We start from the raw sequence: 24,608 nt of genomic DNA on the forward strand, positions 1-24,608 counted from the left end.
TAGACAACTCAGTCTGTCTTACCACTCATTAATCCTGTTCACCAAATGCAGTTATGTTCACCAAGAAATTGCATTCTTGTTAAATTCTTTACCTAAGTGTGAACAGACAAAGTTTGTGTGGGAAATATCTTCATGATACTTTGTTTGCCTAGACTTTGTTTACTTTCACTTGGGTAAAGAATTAAACAAGTATATAATTTATTGGCAAGTATAATTTACTTTGTAACTAAGTGAAAACATTCTTCAAACCCATTCACTGTCTACATGTTCACCACCCTATCTGGCAATGTGTTCCATTGTCTAATAAAAGTTACTTCTCCCTTCTTTACCACCACCTCCTTTTTGCATCTTCCAGAAATGGTCCCTTGTTCTACTGCATGACAAATTTCCCAGTGTCAGTCCTGTAATTGCCTCTCAACAATTTAAATATCTCAATCATATCACACCTTCATCTTCTATCCATCAGATTCTGCAGTTTGCATGCCCTCAGTCTGTCCTCATAATACAGCCTTGATGTCATTTTTGTTATCCACCTCTGTGCTGTTTTCAAGGTTACTTCATCTCTTTCAAAACCTGGTCATCAGATATGAGCACAGTAATGTAGATGTGGCCTGATTAGGGTTTTATACAAAGGAATCACTTCTTTTATCTCTGCTAGTCAAAGTCCTTCATGACTTCATAATATATCCCCTAAACTTCAAGTTATTACCTCAAAATACCTTGCTTTCTCTACTCCCTGTTGTATATTTCCATCAATACAGTGTGCAAACTCCCATTGGTGAATCCCAAATTTCAAGATCTTACATTTAGTTACATTATTATTTTCAAATGATTTTTTCCCTCTCTTAAAGGAAGAAAAAATATCTTACCTCCTGACATTATATTCAATTCATATGATAAATCATTGCATCTGATTGAGGTTTAATCATAGCAAGTTGTGTATGATGGAGCAGTGGCTCAAAATCGGAAAGTAACCAATGGTGTGCCTTGGGGTTCTGTTCTTGCCCCCCCCCCGCTGTTTAACATGTTTGCAAATGATAAATCAGTGGACTGACTGGAGATATTCAGCTGTTTGCTGATGATGCAAAGTTGGAGAGAATTATAAGTAGCACTGCTGATGTTAATTCCCTTCAGGAAGATTTGAGTAGACTTTTGACTTGGACAAAGAAGTGGAGTTGTAGTTTTAATATTAATAAGTGCAAAGTGTTATATTTTGGGCAGAAATAAAAGGCTATGTGCTGTATTGAAGGTTCTGTACTGCAGGAAATGAATGAAATTTGAGATTTGGAGTAATGTTGATATCAGACTGAAGTTTAGAAGGCATATCGCAAATGTTGCAAAGACTGCTCTTCATAATGCTGCTATCATGAGAAGTATACTAACATGTAGGGATAAGGAAGTGATTGTGCCACTGTATAAAGCACTGGTCAGACCACACTTGAACTATTGTGTTTCGATTTGGTTACCTGGAATTCATTATGATGTGAAAACATTGGAGAGGGTCCAGAGACAAATGACTAAGACAATATCAGGACTCTGAAATATTGGCTATGTAGAGATGTTGAAGGAATATGGATTGCAGAGTTTGATGGATAGGAGTAAAAGAGATGTTATGATAGAGACATTTAAATTGGTGAGAGGATTTTATCAGATTAATTCGCAAGGGATTATATAAAGAATAGAAAGCCATCCCTGGAAGTTATGTAGTGTGGTAAAGAAGGATGCAAGCATTAGATTTTTTTTTACATGGAGAATTGTGAGTGAATGGACTCCCAGGATGCTGAAATATTGGCTATGTAGAGAGGTTGAAGGAATATGGATTCTAGAGTTTGGTGGATAGGAGGAAAAGAGGTGATATGATAGAGATGTTTAAGTTAGTGATGGGATTTTATCAGATTAATCCACAATTCTTCTATAAAGAATAGAAGGCCATCCCTGGAAGATATGTAGTGTGGGAAAGAAGGGGTGCAAGCAGTAGGTTTTTTACATGGAGAATTGTGAGTGAATGGAATGCATTATCAGAATATGATGCTAATGCAGGGAGTGTTAAAGATTTGAAGATTCAGTACTATAAATGTGTTGTCAGTTGAATGAACCTCCCATGTTGAGTCTGCTGACTCCATGGAGGGTGCAATAATAATAATAATTGGCTGCACTGTATCTTTTCACAATTACAATATTCATGTCTTATTTCCACATGGTAGTGGCATAGATGTTAGTGTTGACTATCATGTAGTGAATTACTTTGGTGTACTCCTGGTCTTCAACATAATTATTATTATTATTATTATTATTATTATTATTATTCAGGCCTCCAAGGAGTCAAAAGACTCATCGAGGGAGGTCCTTCCTAAGACATAAAGTCTGTCAAGACTCATCGAGGGGAGGTCCCCCCGTGAGAAACACAAAGTTTATCATACCACTCTTTAAAGTCACTGACCGTTCTCGTCCCACCACTCCATCAGGCAATGCATTCCACGGCTCAACCACCCTCCACACAAAGAAACCACTCCTTACCCTCTTGCTCACAGTTTCCTTTCGTAACTTCCAGGGATGGCCTCTTGTCATCACTCCTTCCCGCTGATCAACCAAGCGAAAGAACTCCCCAGTGTCAACCCTGTAACCACCTCTCAACAGTTTAAAAGTCTCAATCATATCACCTCTCCTTCTTCTATCCGCCAAACTCTGCAGTCCACATTCTCTCAGCCGATCCTCATAACTATCATTGTACAGTCCTGAAACCATCTTTGTCATCCGTCTTTGTATCCTTTCCACAGTTAATTTATCCCCTTCAAATCCTGGGGACCAAATCTGAGAACAATAGTCCAAGTGTGGTCTGATCAGAGACTTATACAACGGAATGATAACCCTCTTATCTCTGCAGGTCAGTGTCCTTCTCATAATAGCAGCAATCCTCTGTGTTACCTTCACCACCTTTGCAATATGTCCCCTAAACTTCAGGTTTCTATCAATCATCAACCCCAGATCTCTTGTCTCCCCTACTTCCTCCAGTATAACTCCTCCCATAGAGTATGCAGCATCCCATCGATGTTTCCCAAACCTCAAGACCTTACATTTTGCTGCATTAAACTGAGACCCCCATTCATATGCCCATCTATCTAGCTTATTTAAATCCTCTTGCAGGGCTACCACATCTGCGCTATTACTAATAATCCTTCCCAGCTTCGCATCATCCGCAAACAACTGAATATCCCCCTGCAATCCACTGGCTATGTCATTGATATAAAGGTTAAACAATATAGGTCCTAGTACTGAGCCCTGTGGGACCCCACTTGTAACCCTCTGCTTCCTGGAAACTGCTCCACCATACACAACTCTCTGATACCTATCAGACAGCCAATCCTGAATCCAGTTGACCAATCTGACATCCAGACCCATGTGCTGCAACTTAAATATCAGCTTATCATGTGGCACCCTGTCAAATGCCTTCGCCAAGTCTAAGAAAATTGCAGTATATGCCGTTCCCTCATGTAATGCTCTTGTAACTTTATTATAAAAGGCTAGCATATTGCTAAAACAAGAGCGTCCTTTCACAAATCCATGTTGATTCTCACAGATAACATTACCCTCATCTGCCCAATGCTGTACACGGTCCCTCACTACTTTCTCCAAGATCTTAACAACTACTGATGACACACAGACTGGCCTATAATTAGACACTTCCAGTCTGTTACCACCCTTATGCAATGGCACTATCTTACCTTCCTTCCATTCCCTGGGCACCTTTGCCAAAGCCAGACTTTCATTGTAAAGCCACGTTAAAGGTATTGTCAATTCGCCAGCACATTCTCTCAAAACTCGTGGCGAAATACCATCCAGTCCCACAGCTTTACTGACATCCAGAGTACTCAGTATCTGAAACACACTCTCCTCCTGTACCTCCAGACCTCGTACCAGTCCTATCCCTCTAGCATTAAAACTGACTCCTCTAGGATGAAATACTCCAATAAAGTGTTCATTGAACAATTCCACTATGTCCTCTGCATCAGTCACTCTATTCCCATTTTTATCCCACAATATCATTCTTCCACAGTCATTTCTCCTCCTACTGGCCACATAGCTAAAAAATTCCCTAGGATTTTCTTTGGATCTTAGGGCCAATCTCCTCTCATATTCCAGTTTCGCTTTCCTTACCACACGAGTCACTCTTCTGGTCTGTGTCTTATATTCTTCACCCATCCTCTCTTCACCTGTCTCCTTATATCTCTTCCATAGCCTCTTTTTCGCATGCAGTTCCTGTTTAATGTTGTTTGTCATCCACTTTACTCCAAATTGCGCCCTCTTCTTCACTCGTGGTATACAACTTACCATTGCTGATAACAAATATTCTTTCACAATTTCCCACGCACTGGTGATATCCCTGCTGTCCAATTCCTCCCTCCATGAAACTTCCCGAAGTTGACGTCTAAGACTATTATAATCACCTGCCTTATAATTCCACATAAGTTCCCGTCTCTTTGATACTCCTGCATGTCTATTCATTTTCCATGTCAACACCATATGGTCACTCTCTCCAACTGGTGGGAGAGACGTCAACTCAGTTATTATCAACTCTTCTGATGCTATAACCAAATCCAAAATTTTTGAACCTCTTGTTCCCTCTGTTACATGTTGCCTAAGACATTTGTCCCTCAAGAATTCTAGAAATTCCATTCCCCTATTGTTACATGCATGTTCCTCTCTCCAATTTATACTACTGAAGTTAAAATCTCCCATAACAATCATTCTTCTTGCACTTGCCAAACTTAGCTGTCTAAACATCTCCTGGTCCCCATCCTCTGTGCTCCTGGGTCTGTAGCAACACCCCACTAAATATCCTGTCTTGCCTACCTCTAGCTCACACCATACGCTCTCAAAATCATTTGTCTCTCTTCCTTCCAAATTCTCCACTCTTAGAGGACATAGGTCATCATTTATCATAAGCAGCACCCCACCACCACGCTTTCCCCTCCTATCCTGACGAAAAATGCTATACCCAGCGACTTCTATTCCTGTTTTTATATCCTCTTCTGTCAACCACGTCTCAGTGATCGCAATAATTTCTGGCCAGGCTGATGCTATCTGCGCCACCAATTCCTCTCCCTTATTCCGGATACTCCTGGCATTAGTATACAGCATATAAATGCCATTGTTTCTATACCCAATGATTGAGAATCTAGTGTAAATCACAATAAGATTTATTATGATATTTCCTTCTCTGGTTGTATAGTATACGAGAAATTATATTCTTCTTTTCATGTTTTGAATTTCATCTTTAATTGAAGTTTTCAGTAGTAAGTGAACAAAGCCCCAAAGGATGAGGATTTTTTGAAAAAATTCTTAGTATTCATATCATACACAGTAAGAACTACAGGTTCAAATTCAGTATGCAGCTGATGCTCTCTATCCATGGTTGTGTTGTGACACAAGTTCCATTATGTGATTCATTCATCTACTGTGTGATAAACAGACAGTCAACACTTTCAGCAATAACTGTAATATAAATGTTACATATGGCACTTTATTCATTAGGTTACATTTCTCTTTATATGTACTGTATTATTCTTATTTTTATTCCTTCTTGTAGAAAGGCTTATACATTTGTAACACATGACTATTAAATTATTTAAGGAATTTGCAACGTATATTGGAATATTAATTAAATTTAATTATTATTCCAATATTATATATAATAAATTAATTTAATGAATAACTCCTATATTTCGGCAATATCACATTGCCATCTTCATGGAAACATACAAATATGACACGTGCACGCAGGAACTACAAAAAGCAAATGAGGCAGAAGATAAGAAACTACTATTGTTCTTAAAGTCCTAATGGTACCCCCTAGTGGGCTATATTTATATTGTCTTGGCTGTTGGGCTGATGTTCTCATGATGTGTCTCCAGTTGTGGAGAAAATTGGAGAGACACACAAATTGGAGGAAATTTGGCTTGGATGAGCTATAAGGTTTCCTTGAGTGGGACATTTGTAAATATGGAGGCGACGTCAAAATTGACCATTATATCAGTTTTGACACATAAACTCAGCCCACTTCAAAGCCAGTATAGAAAACCTCTCACTCCAACATACTGACATAATGGTCAGTTTTGACGTCTCCTCCCTATTCACAAATGTCCCACTCAAGGAAACCGTAGAGCTAATCTAAGCCAAATTTCCTCCCAATATCTCAGCCCTATTTCAGTTCACAATGAACTCAGGCTATTTCGTTTGGCAAGGAAAATCTACAAACAGATAGAGGGGACAGCCATGGGTTCACCACTTTCCCTGCCCTTGGCCAACTTCTTTATGGTGACCTTTGAAGAAAAAGCCTTAAACTCAACCCCACAAAAACCTACTATTTGGCTTCGTTACGTGGATGATATGTTCAGTATTTGGCCACCTGGCTCGGATACATTCCACTCCTTCTTAACACACTTAAACAACCAACACCCCAGAATCCTGTTCACCTTGGAAAAAGAGGAAAACAACAGCATCCTTTTCCTAATCACTCTAATCACTCCGTCACTCTAATCACTCACTAGCCTGATGGTTCCTTGGTTTTCTCTGTTCATAGAAAGCCCACCCATACAGGCAGATACATTCACCAGCAAACCCCCCCCCCCCCTCACAACAATATGGAATTATTAAAACACTATTGCTATTATATTATCATGGTTAGGGCATTGTCATCTGTTCAGATGACAATGCCCTAACCACGGAACTAAACCACATCCTTAATACTTTCTTAGCCAATGGCTACAACCACCAAAAAATATTAAACCAGTAACCTCCCTTCACAATAAAGATTACACTTAATCTATCACCATTCCCTACATCCGGGGCGCCTCGGAAAAAATAACCAAAATTCTTAAAAAATATGACCTGACTTCTTGTTACAAAAGCATATAAAAACTGGGCATCCCTTATCCCCTCTACCAAAGACCAACTCCTTCCCGTGGACCTACCTGGGGTATACCAGGTCCCTTGCAGCTGTAAACTGTCCTACTTTGGCCAAACAGGCAGGACAGCGAATATCAGGATTTCAGAACACAAAGACTACATTCAGTTTCAACAGTACAGCCATCTGGGCTTGCAGACCATGCTCTGGATACCTGCCACAGAATACGTTGGAAGAAAGCCAAAGTAATACACTGCAGCAAGTTCAAGTATGAAAGACTATTTATAGAATCAGTCTCAGCTCTAAAAAAACATTCCAAACCTCAACAAATTTGGGTGCATGAGGCTGCCACAAATTGGGGAAACTTACATCATGAGAACATCAGCCCAAAGGCCAAGACAACCCAATATAGCCTGCTAGGAGGCACCATTAGGACTTTAGGAACAATAGTAGTTTCTTATCTTCTGCCTCATTTGCTTTTTGTAGTTCCTGCGTGTACGTGTCATATTTGTATGTTCCCATGAAGATGGCAATGTGACATTGCCGAAATATAGGAAGTATTCAATAAAGTTTCTTTAATTAATATTCCAATATATGTTACAAATTCCTTAAATAATTTAATAGTGTATTGTTATTTTTAAATATTTTATTGCATTTCACTTAAACCTGCACATTACAGATTGGGGTGGAATATATCGAGCCAAAGTGAAGAATGCCTTGACGAGAGATGCTATAGAAATTCAAGAAACTCCAGATACTGCTGTAGAATTTCCTGTTGATCACATTGAGGCAGAAGAAGTAGATGTAAATATATCTCATTTTTCTTACAGTATGAATATTGTTGATAGTAATTTTTTTTCAAGTAAATTTTCAGAAAAAATTTAATATCTTAATTTTATTTTTATGGCTATTTAGTCTATTTTTTTGTTTAGGAGTGCCCTTTTTTTTATAATGTCATTGGCTTTTTACTCAAATTTTAGGGCATGATTATGATATAGGCTTATGTTAGTGCTTTTATGAGTAGGGGGGAGGGATTGTTGCAGGGGTTTGAGTAGCAAGCCAGTGGTTGAGGAGTTGTTTGATTACAAAGCACAAGTGATTATAGGTATTATTTATGAGGAAATTCCCATGTTACTCCTCTAAGTAAATATTATTTTTATGGCTATTTAGCCTATTTTTGTTTTGTCTTGTTTATATAAAAAATGGGCTACTCTTAAACAAAAATATGCTAAATTGCCATAAAAATAATATTTACTTAGAGGAATAATACGAGAATTTTCCCAGAAATAATACCTTTAATATCTTAAGCTTATGTACTCTTTGCATTAATATACTAACATAACTGTTCATTTGAAGTTCCATAAGTCATGGTGATGTCATTATTGTCTTGCAGTGCCTCACCAGTCCACCAACTTGCCAAATTTTCCTTCCCAGTATTATTTCTGTGTACTTCTCTAGATATGATCATACCAGTCAACCTTCCCTTCCCGGTATTATTTGTTTGTACTTCTCTAAATACGACCAACCCCACTCTATCCATGGCAATTTCACCTACACCATCTCCTTACTTGTACATGCTGTGCCATACCTCTTATTTCATTTCCCCATTCCTTATTCTGATTTACTCCCTCACTACTATACATTCTGTCTCTCTTCCCATCTGTGATCATTCTCTCTCTCTCATATCCACTTTTCTCACAACCTACTCCACATGCTTTTCAGTCTCCTTTATCCACATTCATTTTATCCTGCTTCAGTGCATTTTCTTACCAAGCACCAATTGCTACTGATATTTTATCATAAAAAAAAAAGTAATAATAATGAAAAATAAAATCTCATGTTGAGAATTGAATTCATGTCTTGTGGGTGGAAGCCAAGTACTTAACCACTAGACCAAATGATTGACAAGCACGCTAGATGTTTTGGGGACTCATATGATATTCTTGGACTTCATAAAGGTATTGTTAAATTTTTCACACAAAGTTGGTGTGCATAATAGATTGATTAGATAAAAAGGAGATTGTAGAAAGATTATACTTTATCATCATCATCATATAGGTATTATCCCCATGGAGTTAGGTGACTCATTGCAGGAAGCTCAACTGACCATTATTTTACACATACGCGTACTTAATAGACATACTTGACAAGAAATTATGTACTTGTCTCGATCTTTACCCAAATGCAAGCAAACAAAAGTTTGCATGCGAAGTATCTCCACAACTAGGCTACTTGTGAAATCAACTGCCTCTAGATACATCAAATTGTCCCAACTACAGTATTCCATAATGCACAGCACACCTCCTTTTGTATATGGAGCATTATGCATTATGCAAAAGGTCACAACCCAGATAAGTTTTGACTCTTTATTGAAGTATTATGAGTTGGAGCTGGACCTCATGGAGATGCTAAGAGCTAAATCAATGGCAGAAGTCATATTTTTATATATATTTCTCAGACAACTAAGCAGATTGGTTGTCTGAATGACCAGCAAGTTGTGTATTGGAGAACATTTCAAGGTAACTAATAGTGTGCTTTTCAGCTTATTTTTCTAATGATATTGCATTTGAATTTACAGGGAATTTTCAGTTGTTTGCTGATGTAAAGTTGAGAGCTATAAGGAGTGTTGCCAATGTTGTGAGTCGCTTCAAGAAGATTTGATTGACTTGGACAAATGAATGAAATAGCCATTTTGATGCCTGTAAGTTCAGTGTTGCATTTTGGAGTGCAGAGGTGAAGCTATTACTGTATTTTATGAAACTCTACTTCAAGAATAAGGTTAGGAATCTGGAGGCAATTTGTGACATCTCTCTATATTTAGATTCATTGCTGTTGCACCACTGCATCAAGCATTGCCCAAACCACACATGAACTATGGTGTAAAATTTGGTCGTTGTTTTCAATTTTGATAAGGTCATTCTGGAATGGTTCCAGAAAGAAGTGACTGAAGCAATATCGGGATGTCCCTTTCCCTCAGTTGGTGAGAGTGACCATCTGGTCCTGACTTGTAGGATGAACAGGCATGTTTAAATTCTTTCTGCCTTGAGGTATCAAGGCAGAAAGAATTTATGTGGAATGTTAAGGCAGGCAACTATCATAGAATTAGAAATAAGAAAAAGTTGTTAACAGCATTAGCAGATTGTATACCTCGAGTAAAGAACATAAAGCAATTTGGAGTCTAATGGATGACAAGAAAAATTCAGGAGAAATTGCAGATGAAAAAGAGATTATGGAATACATATAAAGAGAGAGGTGGAGAACAGTTGCATGAAGAATATAAGGCTCAGGCTAGGAAATTGACTTGTATTGTAAGGAGAAAATTAAAATATGAGAGGAAACTGGTGCTACAATTCAAGGAGAATCCCAAGGAGTTTTTTTTTTTTTTTTGCAAATGTGGCAAGTAGGAGTAAAAATTATTATGGGCATATTACCTTTTTGGATGGAGATGGGACTCGGTTGACCAATGCAGATGACATAGTTGAGCTATGTCATGATCACTTTATTGGAGTGTTCCATCCTGGATGGATGAATGAATGAATGAAATAGCTATTTTGATGGCAGTAAGTTCAGAGTGTTGCATTTTGGAGTGCAGAGGTTAAGCTATTACTGTATTTTATGGAACTCTGCTTCAGGAGGCAATTGGTGACATCTCTCTGTGTTTAGATTCATTGTTTATTATTTTTATTGATGAAGTGTTACATCCTTTACGTTCACTTCTAACACTTCACCAATGAAAATAATGAACAATGAATCTAAACATAGAGAGATGTTGCCAATTGCCTCCTGATTCCTAATCTTATTCTTGAAGCAGAGTTCCATAAAATACAGTAATAGCTTCGCCTCTGCTCTCCAAAATTGGGGGTAGGGGAGGATTTCACAACAGGTTTAAGGGAATATTCATTGGAACTGACCATGCTATTAATTTGGCTGTTAATAAAAGTCTTACAATGTGGGAAAGTATCTGGAGAGTAGAAAGGAAGGTAAGTGGTGCATTGCATAAAAGTGGTGTTAGGATGGAGATATCAAACTATAGGCTCATTTGTATTTCTTCTGTAAGACTTTTATTAAACAGCTAAGTTAAAATTTCAGAGAAATTGGTAAGAACTTGTACAGAATAGGGTAGATGAAGGCAATATTATTTATGCAGGCCAGCATGGATTTATTAAAGGGTGCTCTTGTTTTAGTAATCTGGTGACCTTTTACAATAGAGTAACAAGTACAACGGATGAAAGTAAGGTATACACTGGTTTTTTTTTTGGTTTATTTTTGCAAAGGCATTTGACAGGTTGCAAATGAAAAGTTGGTTTTTAAGTTGCAACATAGTGGTTTGGATGTCAAGTTAGTGGATTGGATTTGTAATTGGCTTTCTGATTGATATCAAAGAGTAATATCTGGGGGAGTGTTATCAGAGAGTAGGAAGAGTACAAGTGGAGTTCCACAGGATTCAGTACTTGGGACCATTACTGCTCAGTCTTTATGTCAATGATATTGTCAATGGACTACAGGGAGGCATTCAGTTGTTTGCAGATGAAGGGTTATTAGTAATAGTGCTGATGTTTTGGCTCTTGAAGAGGATTTGAATAAGTTGGAATAGTAGGCAAATTATTATTATTATTATTCGGCCTCCATGGAGTCAAAAGACTCATCGTGGGAGGCCCTTTCTAAGACTCATTGAGGAAGGTCCCTCCTAGGAAACACAAAGCCTATCATACCACTCCTTAAATGCATTGACCGTTTTCGCTCTCACCACTCTATCAGGTAATGCATTCCATGGTTCAACCACCCTCCATGCAGAGAAACCACTCCTCACCCTCTTTCTCACAATTTCCTTTCGTAACTTCCAGGGATGTCCCCTTGTCATGACTCTTTCCCGCTGTTCAACCAAGCGAAAGAACTCCCCCGTGTCAACTCTGTAACCACCTCTCAACAGTTTAAAAGTCTCAATCATATCACCTCTCCTTCTTCTATCCTCCAAACTCTGCAGTCCACACTCCTTCAGCCGATCCTCATAACTAACATTGTACAGTCCTGACACCATCTTTGTTATCTGCCTTTGTACCCTTTCCACAGTTAATTTATCCCCTTCAAATCCTGGGGACCAGATCTGAGAACAATAGTCTAAGTGTGGTCTGATCAGAGTCTCATACAACAGAATGATAACCCTTTTATCTCTGTAGGTCAGTGTCCTTCTCATTATTGCAGCAATCCTCTGTGTTACCTTCACTACCTTTACAATATGTCCCCTAAACTTCAGGTTTCTATCAATTATCAACCTCAGATCTCTTGTCTCCCCTACTTCTTCCAGTTTAACTCCTCCCATAGAGTATGCAGCATCCCATTGATGTGTCCCAAACCTCAAGACCTTACATTTTGCTGCATTAAACTGAGACCCCCATTCATTTGCCCATCTATCTAGCTTATTCAAATCCTCTTGCAGGGCTACCACATCTGCATTATTACTAATAACCCTTCCCAGCTTCGCATCATCCGCAAACAACTGAATATCTCTTGCAATCCACGGACAATGTCATTATTATAAAGTTAAACAATATAGGTCCTAGTACTGAGCCCTGTTTAACCCCACTTGTAACCTTCTGCCTCTTTGATATTGCTCCACCATACATAACTCTCTGATACCTATCGGACAGCCAGATCTGAATCTAGTTGACCAATCTGACATCCAGGCCCATGTGCTGCAACTTGAATATCAGCTTATCATGTGGCACCCTGTCAAATGCCTTTGCTAAGTCTAGGAAAATGGCAATATATGCCTTTCCCTCATTTAATGCTCTTGTAACTTTATTATAAAAGGCTAGCATATTGCTAAAACAAGAGCGCCCCTTCACGAATCCATGTTGACTCTCACAGATAATATTACCCTCATCTACCCAATGCTGTATACGGTCCCTCACTACTTTCTCCAAGATCTTACTAACTGCTGATGACACACATACTGACCTATAATTAGACACTTCCAGTCTGCTACCACCCTTATGCAATGAGACTATCTTACCTTCCTTCTATTCCATGGATGGCTTTCCTGCGGCTGGACTTTCATTGAAAAGCCAGGTCAAAGGCACTGTCAGTTCCCTAGCACATTCTCTCAAAACTCGTGGTCCATCCAGTTCCACAACTTTACTGACATCCAGAGTACTCAGTATTTGGAACACACACCCCTCCTGCACCTGAATGGGTATATCAGGTTAATGCAACTAAAAGTGGATTTGTTTGATTGGAATAAGAGCAAGGAATACTGTTTAGTGGAGTTACTGTGTACTAGAAGAAGTGGAGGAAACGTGGAATATTGGGATGATTGTAGATAGAAATTTGAAGTTCAGAGGACCTATTACAAAGGTTATGAAGACATCTCAGAGAATTGCTGCAATATTGAGAAGGTTATTGGCCACAAGCCTTAAAAAGATGGTGCTCGCATTGCATAAAGTTTTAATCAAATGAAATCTGGATTTTTGAGCTCAGATCTGCTCACCAGGATTTCAAGCAGATGAAGTAGCCTTGAAGAAGGTTAGGTACAGTCTCCAAGGCTGTACAATGTACAGCCTTAGAGATTGTGGAATGGTGACTATGAGGATTGGATGAGGGCAGGCATGCAGAGTTTGATGGATAGAAGACAAAGGGGTGATATGAATGAAACATTTAGGCTGTTGGAGGGTTATAATCAGATTAACACTGAGAAAATATTTCATATAGTGGAACAAGGACAACAGGCCATCTCTGGGAGTTACATAAAAAAAAGTAACAAGTACTAACGAGTAGTCAGTAAAATGGTAAGAAATAAGTTTTTTGCATTAAGAGTGGTAGGAGCAGGGAATGTAATGCCTGAGAGGGTGGTGCAAGTGCAAACAATGAATGGGTTTAAGGAGTGGTATGATAGACATTGCATTGACTAGGGTTGACTTCTTCCTATGATGAGTGTTATGGAGGTCAAGAAAATAATAAAAAACTTGTTGTGTAATAAAAAACTGGTCATGGAAATGGTCATAGTGTGTTATACTTTAAAGAATCCATTCATGGATTCTTTAAAGTAGATTGCAAATCCTGCAATCTACCATTCACTTCAAAATATGTATACAGAGCTTTAATTAAAAAAAAAGTCTGGAGTAATTACTTTGAAACTGCTAACTCAAGCAAAAAAGTGACAGATCAGTGGTAAAATATATTCCAGAGGAATGCAGTCAGTAGTGCATATTGTATTTTTGAGGTAGAAAAGCCATCAAATATCTGAAGAGATTAAATACAGAAACTCAAACTAATGTGGAAATAATTTTAATTAATGTAAAATTTTCACCTTAGCGCATCTCAGTACATTAACAGTGGAACACAAAATGCAATAAAAGGATTAATTTTAAAAAGTGCTGCTACGGTATAAGTCAGACAATAGACAGTCAGCATATAATTTTTTAAAAATAATAATATAATAAAAAATAAAATATATAAATATTAATATAATAAGATAATAATCAGGAATTTACAGAAGATTAATGCAATAATATTTTCCATAAAGGGGAAATATTTTTTAATCTGATAACTAAAGACCATTTGATCTGTTTAAATTCAAGTGGTGTAGAAAGGCCTTGCAGCTCATTGTATAACCGTTCTACAAGGAATAATCTACTCTTATGTAAAAGCTTAGTAATGTTCTTCCAAAGAACCCTATTGAGATGGATGTATGATGTATGTTTCTCATGATGGACAGCTGCAATCTACCAAACTGTGTAAAGTAAGATGAAACTACAGCAGCAAGGGATCTGGTTACACCTGTAAAGTTGAGTGGAGGAAGCATGTGTTTAGGTGAGAAAAGGAAGGTAGAAATCTTCCTGACAAAATTAAAGAACACTACAATGTTAAGAGGTCTTAGAACTTTAGCAATGTGTTCAGAAATTCCTTTGAAGATATCTTTATATAGGCTAATCTGTGTGTTGATTATTCATAAATAGTGCTTCATGGTATAAACAATACCAAGAGAGGGGAAAAAAAATAATAAATTTATTAAACTTGCTAATATTTTGCTGGTTTTCTACTGGCATAAAATTAGTAGATTTTTATTTTGTAAATTCATTTATTAATTTATAAATTAATAAAAAAAGTATTTATTTTTTCCTCTCTTGGCACTGTTTATACCATGAAGCACTGTGAGAGTGGGGACCATATACGAATGCCAGGTGTTGAGGTTAATGAGGACCATGATCCACAATTGGGTTGACAACAGCAGCATTCTTTTTGATGGACAGATGGGTTTGCTAAAAGAATATCATGTTTTAAATCAGGGGTCGACAACCTTTTCAGACTTGCAGGCCACATTCAACTTTTATTTTTAATAATTGGGCCGCAAGCATTTAATTAAGTGAAAATAGTCAGTGAAAAAATACTTCATTTATCAATTTTTAATATATCAATTTTAAAAAACACAGAAATATTTAAAGTACGAAATATGGAACAAGTATGAAAATTAAACTTATTGAAAACTTATTATCACATAAAAACAAAGTAATATAGTTTATGCTTCACAATATGTGAAGCATAAACTCCCTGCTGTGTCTCCCTGCTTAATGTGCCTTTTGTGATTGTTTTCCCTTAGCCAAATTATCTACATTCACTTTATAGCCTGATGTGCAAATTCAAATCGAAGCATGCAAATGTTCATCAGTCAGTCAAGAAGAAAATTTACTTTTTCTAAAACTCATGGTAGAAAATGCTTGTTCACAAATGTGTATGCTTCCAAATGTGACCATTATCTTCCTTGCGAAACTGATTAATCCTTCACATTTTTTGCTAAGCATCGATAAAATGTTTCAAAATTTTCTAATGAAAATGCATTCTTCAATGGATGTCGTTGGATTTCGACCCGAGTTTCATACCCGGCTATAAAATAAAACGGGATTTAACATCTTGCTCTTAATGCATTCTTCAATGTTTCATTCTGTTCCAAAACTTCCATCTGTAGTTGGTTTGGTACGTCATCAATGTCGACATTAAAACGCATTTCTATGCTATTTTTATGAAAATCCACAAATCTTGTTGAAAATTCTGTTTGTAACTCTTCAATAATACCAACAAAATTTCCTTTTGTGTTTGCCATCCAATTGTAGATGCAGATTTCCAACATATATAATGATGTAGATTTTCTTCCATCATATATTTCTTCAACAGACATACTTTGCCCTTCAAAAGCTTTTATGTCAGAAAGCAATTTGACTAGTAATTTACCTTGGCCCTACAGGTTCACAATAAATTCATTAAGGTATGTTGTAATATCTACCGTAAATACAAGAGACATAATCCATTTTTTATCCGATAGTTGTGAGCAGTATTTTCATGTTCCCTCACGAAAATATCTATTTCTTCATGTAAATTAAAAATTGATTTTAGCACAGCACCTCTACTTAACCATCTAACAGCTGAGTAGTAGATAACGTCCTTACACTTCGATTCTATTTCTGTTAAGAATTCATGAAATTGGCAGTGTTTCAGGCCGTTGCGTCGGATGTAATTTACAGTTGTATCACAATGTCCATAACGTCTTTCATTGATAGAAATAGAATATCCCCATTTTCAATAAAGAAGTACTTGCTGTTCCATTTATCATTAAGCCTTCCTTCATCTGCAATTTTACGTTTTCTTGAACCCATTTTTGAAATTATTTTTAACAAATATATATCCTCTGAAAATAATAGTTGATGTTATTGAATTATATTAAAAGACGGACCAGGAACGCGACTGCAAAACTGCACCGAAATCTCAGTTGTCTTCAGATGAAGTCAGTTTTGTTATCCCCACTCATGATGACTCACACAGTTAACTCGTGCCAAGTTGCACAGCAATATCACAAAGTATAGGTATAAAATTATTTTTAATTTATTATTCATATTATAAAATACATTATTTAAATAACTCAACATATGGGCCACATGCCATGTAAGTATGGTCAACCTATTATGAGCTGCCAAAAATGCTACATTTAAGCTGCATGTGGGCCACCGGTTGTCAACCCCTGTTTTAAATAATCTGCTTTCTTACTACAGTAAGGTCACAGGTGCATTGGACAAGGAAGATACATACACAGTGGTATACTTATTTTGCAAAGGTTTTTGATTGTTGATTGCCACATAAGTTTGATAGTTAAATTGGAATGGATATGGTTGGATAACAGATTAGTGCACTGGATTGGAGATTGGATGTTGAATAGTTATCAGCAAATAATGTATGAGGAATCAATATGCCAGAAGGAGAATGTTAGCAGTGGTGTATCTCCAGGGTCTCTTTTAGGGCTATTGTTGTTTAACTTGTTAATGATATTGAAGAAGGTTTGAATGGGGATATTCAATTATTTGCAGATGATGCAAAGTTAGGAAGAACTGTGAAGAACAGTGCAGATGTTGCACCTTACAAGAAAATTTAAATTAACTGAGTGAATGAGCATTGGAGTGAGGTTGCCAGTTAAGTGTTGCAAAGTAGTCCTTTTATTTTGTCAATGAAGATTTCAAAATTAAGAAAAGAAAGATGGGATGCAGAAGATACAATTTCTAGGGATATATTGGAGAAGGTGGAGGAAATAAGAGATCTGGTGATGATGAATAGGGACCTAAAATTTAGAGGACACATTGCTAAAATTGTGAGGACAGCACAACAAATTCTGGCAGTGATATAGCTGATGTTGGAATGCTGAGTATGAAGAAAAGTTGGGAAAATGCAATTCGCAGAGTCTAATGAATAGGAGGAAAGAAGGGGAATATGATAGTGACATGGGAGTTTTATCAGATGTTAAATAGGTTTTTCATAGCATGTTAGGAGATAGGGAGAACAAGAAGTCATCCTTATAGCGAGGGAATGAGAAGCAGGGTTTTTTTTTTTTTTTGCATGGAGAGTGGTGAGTGATTGGAATGCATTGCATGAGAGTGTGGTGACCACAGAGAATGTGAATGTTTAAGGCTTGGTATAGTGAGCTGTGTGTGTGACAGTAGGACCTCCCATGTTGAGTCTCTGCTTCATAGAGGTCCGAAGATGATGATGATTATATAAAAAGGTTATCTCTCACTCAACATGTAAGTAATGCAGTTTAGTATCATTTGTTGTACATAAAACAGCAGAACAGCAGTGTATATACGAGGGTAGTCTGAAAAGTTCTCAGCCTCGACCATAGATGACAACACTATTGGCAAGATTTTTTTTTCTAAGTTGGTACATCTTTCATATGCATCCATGTGAAATTGCAAGTTATTCTATCAAGTAATTTGTTTTATACAGCTGTCTGAAGCAAAAGTGTTGTTTGTATCCTTTGAAATGGATAAAATTGAGTATTGTGTGGTTATAAAATTCTTTGTAAAAGAAAGTTTACAGGCACTCTTCTACTTCATTTTCGACAATTAAGAAATGGGCAGCTGAGTTTAAACATGGCTGTACCAGCCTTGAAGATGATCCATGTGAAGGACTTCCAAAAAGTGTAGTAACCAGAAATCATTAATCAAGTGCACGATATGTATTGGATGACTAGCAAGTCAAACTGTGTGAAATTGCTGAGACTATAGGCATTTCAAAAGAACATGTAGAATATATTTTGCATGAAGAATTGCAAATGAAAAAGCTTTGCACAAGATGGGTACCATGCTTGTTCACAGCAGATCAAAAACGCACTTGCATTAAAATCTTTGAATAGTGCTTGGAGTGATTTAACAAGAATAAAACTGATTTTGTGCATCGATTTATTACTATGGATGAGACTTGGATTCACCATTACACACCAGAATCCAAACAGCAGTCAAAACAGTGGACAGAAGCCAGTTATTTAGCGCCAAAGAAGACAAAATCAGTTGCATCAGCAGGAAAGGTCATGGCATTGGTGTTTTGGGATGTTAAAGTCGTTTTGTTTATTAATTATCTTGAAAAGGTAAAACAATAGCAGGGGAATATTATTCCAATCTTCTAACCAGACTAGACGAAAAAATTTGTGAGAAAAGACCTGCTTTGCGTTAGGAAAAAATCATCTTTCATCAGGACAATGCACCTGGACAAAGGTGTTTTGGCAGTGGGAAAATTAAGGGATCTGCACTATGAATTGTTGGAACATCCACCCTATTACCCAGATTTGGCTCCCTCTGACTTCTATCTCTTCCCAAAACTAAAACTCTTTTCTTGCTTGTCAGTGTTTTTCTTTGAATGAAGAGGTGATTGCAGCTGTAGAGGGGTATTTTTGCAGATCTCACTGAGAACCACTACAGGAATGGGATAATGGCGCTGGAGCATCGTTGGAATAAATGTATTAGTCTTAAGGAGATTATGTTGAAAAATAAAAATAATTTAAAATGATAAATTTGTTTTTTCATTGTTAGGTCGAGAACTTTCTAGACCACCCTCATAAAAAACAGTAAACATGATGACAAGCTGTATATTGGAATTTTGCAAGGAAAAAAAAAAATTATTGACATCGTACTTATTTTAGGAAAACAAAATGTTATTTATTATTATTATTATTATTATTCAGGCCTCCAAGGAGTCAAAAGACTCTTCGAGGGAGGTCCTTCCTAAGACAAAAAGTCTGTCAAGACTCACTGAGGGGAGGTCCCCCCCTGAGAAACACAAAGTCCATCATACCACTCTTTAAACTCACTGACCGTTCTCGCTCCCACCACTCCATCAGGCAATGCATTCCACGGCTCAACCACCCTCCACACAAAGAAACCACTCCTTACCCTCTTGCTCACAGTTTCCTTTCGTAACTTCCAGGGATGGCCTCTTGTCATCACTCCTTCCCGCTGATCAACCAAGCGAAAGAACTCCCCAGTGTCAACCCTGTAACCACCTCTCAACAGTTTAAAAGTCTCAATCATATCACCTCTCCTTCTTCTATCCACCAAACTCTGCAGTCCACATTCTCTCAGCCGATCCTCATAACTATCCTTGTACAGTCCTGAAACCATCTTTGTCATCCGTCTTTGTATCCTTTCCACAGTTAATTTATCCCCTTCAAATCCTGGGGACCAAATCTGAGAACAATAGTCCAAGTGTGGTCTGATCAGAGACTTATACAACGGAATGATAACCCTCTTATCTCTGCAGGTCAGTGTCCTTCTCATAATAGCAGCAATCCTCTGTGTTACCTTCACCACCTTTGCAATATGTCCCCTAAACTTCAGGTTTCTATCAATCATCAACCCCAGATCTCTTGTCTCCCCTACTTCCTCCAGTATAACTCCTCCCATAGAGTATGCAGCATCCCATCGATGTTTCCCAAACCTCAAGACCTTACATTTTGCTGCATTAAACTGAGACCCCATTCATTTGCCCATCTATCTAGCTTATTTAAATCCTCTTGCAGGGCTACCACATCTGCACTATTACTAATAATCCTTCCCAGCTTCGCATCATCTGCAAACAACTGAATATCCCCCTGCAATCCACTGGCTATATCATTGATATAAAGGTTAAACAATATAGGTCCTAGTACTGAGCCCTGTGGGACCCCACTTGTAACCCTCTGCCTCCTGGAAACTGCTCCACCATACACAACTCTCTGATACCTATCAGACAGCCAGTCCTGAATCCAGTTGACCAATCTGACATCCAGACCCATGTGCTGCAACTTAAATATCAGCTTATCATGTGGCACCCTGTCAAATGCCTTCTCCAAGTCTAAGAAAATTGCAGTATATGCCTTTCCCTCATCTAATGTTCTTGTAACTTTATTATAAAAGGCTAGCATATTGCTAAAACAAGAGCGTCCTTTCACAAATCCATGTTGATTCTCACAGATAACATTACCCTCATCTGCCCAATGCTGTACACGGTCCCTCACTACTTTCTCCAAGATCTTAACAACTACTGATGACACACAGACTGGCCTATAATTAGACACTTCCAGTCTGTTACCACCCTTATGCAATGGCACTATCTTACCTTCCTTCCATTCCCTGGGCACCTTTGCCAAAGCCAGACTTTCATTGTAAAGCCACATTAAAGGTATTGTCAATTCGCCAGCACATTCTCTCAAAACTCGTGGCGAAATACCATCCAGTCCCACAGCTTTACTGACATCCAGAGTACTCAGTATCTGAAACACACTCTCCTCCTGTACCTCCAGACCTCGTACCAGTCCTATCCCTCTAGCATTAAAACTGACTCCTCTAGGATGAAATACTCCAATAAAGTGTTCATTGAACAATTCCACTATGTCCTCTGCATCAGTCACTCTATTCCCATTTTTATCCCACAATATCATTCTTCCACAGTCATTTCTCCTCCTACTGGCCACATAGCTAAAAAATTCCCTAGGATTTTCTTTGGATCTTAGGGCCAATCTCCTCTCATATTCCAGTTTCGCTTTCCTTACCACACTAGTCACTCTTCTGGCCTGTGTCTTATATTCCTCATGCATCTCTTCACCTATCTCCTTATATCTCTTCCATAGCCTCTTTTTTGCATGCAATTCCTGTTTAATATTGTTGTCATCCACTTTACTCCAAATTGCGTCCTCTTCTTCACTCGTGGTATACAACTTACCATTGCTGATAACAAATATTCTTTCACAATTTCCCACGCACTGGTGATATCCCGGCCTTCCAATTCCTCCCTCCATGAAACTTCCCGAAGTTGACGTCTAAGAGACTATTATAATCACCTGCCTTATAATTCCACATAAGTTCCCGTCTCTTTGATACTCCTGCATGTCTATTCATTTTCCAAGTCAACACCATATAGTCACTCTCTCCAACTGGTGGGAGAGACGTCAACTCAGTTATTATCAACTCTTCTGATGCTATAACCAAATCCAAAACTTTTGAACCTCTTGTTCCCTCTGTTACATGTTGCCTAAGACATTTGTCCCTCAAGAATTCTAGAAATTCCATTCCCCTATTGCTACATGCATCTTCCTCTCTCCAATTTATACTACTGAAGTTAAAATCTTCCATAACAATCATTCTTGCCAAACTTAGCTGTCTAAATATCTCCTGGTCCCCATCCTCTGTGCTCCTGGGTCTGTAGCAACACCCCACTAAATATCCTGTCTTGCCTACCTCTACCTCACACCATACGCTCTCAAAATCATTTGTCTCACTTCCTTCCAAATTCTCCACTCTTAGAGGACATAGGTCATCACTTATTTGTAAACAAGTTGTTTTTCATAAATATTTAACAGAATTATTTTCAATGCAAGTATTTGAATATAGTACAAAAAAAAAAAAAATTGTCTGCAATATTTGCAGTAAAAAAAAAAACCTGAATAAAATAACTTGTTCTTTTGCAACTTATTTCAAGAATAAAAGATGGCAAATCTTACCAATAACGAATATATTGCTACAATTGATCTTGTATCCTATTTTAAAATAGATGTAATTTTTTTTTCACATATGAAAATTTTTTTTTTTAAATTTCTCTTGCAAACAGGCAAAATAAATAAAATATTAAAATATTGAATGAATTTTCTGATAAAGGATATTTTATATAAACATTAAACTGTAATTAATTTGTTCAGGGTGGTTGTCAGATTAGATCACGCCCTGAGGCAAACAATTAATGTTGCCTCTAGTGGATTATAAGACAAAAATATAAGAAAATCTCCAATTGTTATTTTGTTTTTATTACAAGAGAAACATTAATGCAAAATGATTGCATAATAATATTTATTAAATGTTTGCTCAACAGGAATATCACACAATAAAACTGTTTATAAATTCTTCTAAATTTAAATTATAAGCTATGTCTGCCTCTATCGTTAACCAATCTAGAACCACCCTATCTTCTTGGGTCATTGCTGTTCGCAAATAAGTTTTAATTAGTTTAAGCTTGGAAAAACTTCTTTCCGCATTTGCTACGCTAACAGGAATTGTTAACACAGTGCCTACTGCAATATGACTGAACAATCGCCCTAATTAAGACGCACTGTGAGGTAGGCTGCCTTATGCTACACCCTGTCGACAGTACTGAATTTGTTAATGGATCTATTATCACTAGCAATATCAGGGCTAGATAATTTTACAATTAAAAGACAAAAGTTTTTCATATTTTTATCCTTTAAAAATCATAAGGTAGTTTGTCTGCTTCAGTTGATAGGAAGGTTAACTGAAATGGAGGGTCAATTTGCTTGGGAAGATAATCATGAAATTAAAGTTCATTCATTCATTACAAGTATTATCTGTGGATATGAATTAAGCTGCTGTGAAAAATTGATATAGATGAAGTATAGAATGCACAGTGGTTTATGAATTATAGTGATCTTCTGTTTCAGTAAATAAATACTTATATATATATATATATATATATATATATATATATATATATATATATATATATATATATATATATATATATATATTTATTTATTTATTTATTTATGAATTATTTTCCAATTCTTAGGAAGAAGAAGAAGAAGAAGAAATCACACCAGATATGGAAAGATCACTTCAGGAGATCACAACTCTTCAGGCCCCACAAGAATTAGTTGCTTTTTTACCTTCAATGCAAGGGAAAAATATAAGTGTAACACCTGGAAGACATGAGCAACAGCTTCAGCAGAATCATGTACAAAATATTTATGTGTGATTGTTGTTATGTCCTCTTGTAAAGCGTATTCTGTGGTATATCTCTTTTTTAAAGAGGCACAAAGTGAATATAATTTTTCTGCAGTTCCTAAAAAAAAGTCAGATTAACATCAAAATTGCAATCCTTGTATAGCCTGTCAAACAGGCAAACAAATACTGTAAATAGCAACTTGTTAATTAAAAAAATGTATATATTAATTTAAGATATATGGAATATATGAGCACTGTGTCCCATTTGCTGTTTATATATATTAGCAGTAGCATATTTTATTCAGTCTTTGCAGTCATTCTTGTCACAAACATTCTTGCTATGCTGTTCATATCTCTATTTCTGATCTTAATAGATCATAAGTATTTTTTTTAACCTTGATTTTTATTTTTTAAAAATCTTAACAAGGAGAGTAATTCTTAAAATTTTTTGTTTATTTATTCCATTAATGCTAGTACTGTAGCAATAGCTTTTTAATATAGACTTATTAATTTTTATTATTATTATTATCATCATCATCAACAGTACTCTATGAAGTGTTGTTGATGATGATAATCCAAATATATTGTGTGTGCGAGAATGGAACCTCCCACGATGAGTCTCTTGACTCCATGGAGTCGAGAGACTCATCATAGGAGGTTCCATTCTTGCACACACACATACAGCTCATCTTACCTTGACTTAAATGCATTCACTGTCCTTGCACTCGCCACACTCTCAGGCAGTGCATTCCAATCACCCACCATTCGCCATGCAAAAAATCTATTCCTCACACCCACCTTATACAGCTTTCAGGGATGGCCTCTCATTCTCCCCTTTCTCCAGATATTCTATGAAAAATCTCATCAATGCTAATCTGATAATTACTGTTTACCAACTTATATGTCTCAATCATATCTCCCCTCTTCCTTCTATTCACTAGACTCTATAATTTGTATTCTCTCAATCTGTCCTCATATTCCAGAGACTAGAAACCAACTTGGTTAATTGTCTTTGGACCCTTTCCAACATCTCATCATCCTTTTGAAAACCTGGCGACCAAATCTGTGTACAGTAATCCATTTGCGGCCTGATCAGAGTCTTGTACAATGGAATAAAAACATCCTTACTTCTACATATCAATGTTCTCTGCGTCATTCCCATAATCCCAAAATCCTTCATCTCT

At 37.1% G+C, this 24,608-nt stretch overlaps 1 protein-coding gene across 1 annotated transcript in view; it reads left to right on the top strand.

Moving 5' to 3' along the window:
* Nucleotides 1-23,570, top strand: part of LOC150098735 (doublecortin domain-containing protein 2-like) — a 138,773-nt gene extending 115,203 nt beyond the window's left edge. The window contains exons 7-8 of the mRNA XM_090405739.1: nucleotides 7,584-7,708; nucleotides 23,270-23,570. Of these exons, the coding sequence (XP_090261865.1) occupies nucleotides 7,584-7,708; nucleotides 23,270-23,455 (311 nt within the window). The 3' untranslated portion in view covers nucleotides 23,456-23,570. The remainder of the gene's footprint in view (nucleotides 1-7,583; nucleotides 7,709-23,269) is intronic.
* The last annotated feature ends 1,038 nt before the right edge of the window (nucleotides 23,571-24,608 follow it).

This window comes from Typopeltis vanoorti, chromosome 15 (genome assembly GCF_054136105.1).
Source record: "Typopeltis vanoorti isolate ZY-2024b chromosome 15, IOZ_Tvanoo_1.0, whole genome shotgun sequence".
Taxonomy (NCBI): domain Eukaryota; kingdom Metazoa; phylum Arthropoda; class Arachnida; order Uropygi; family Thelyphonidae; genus Typopeltis; species Typopeltis vanoorti.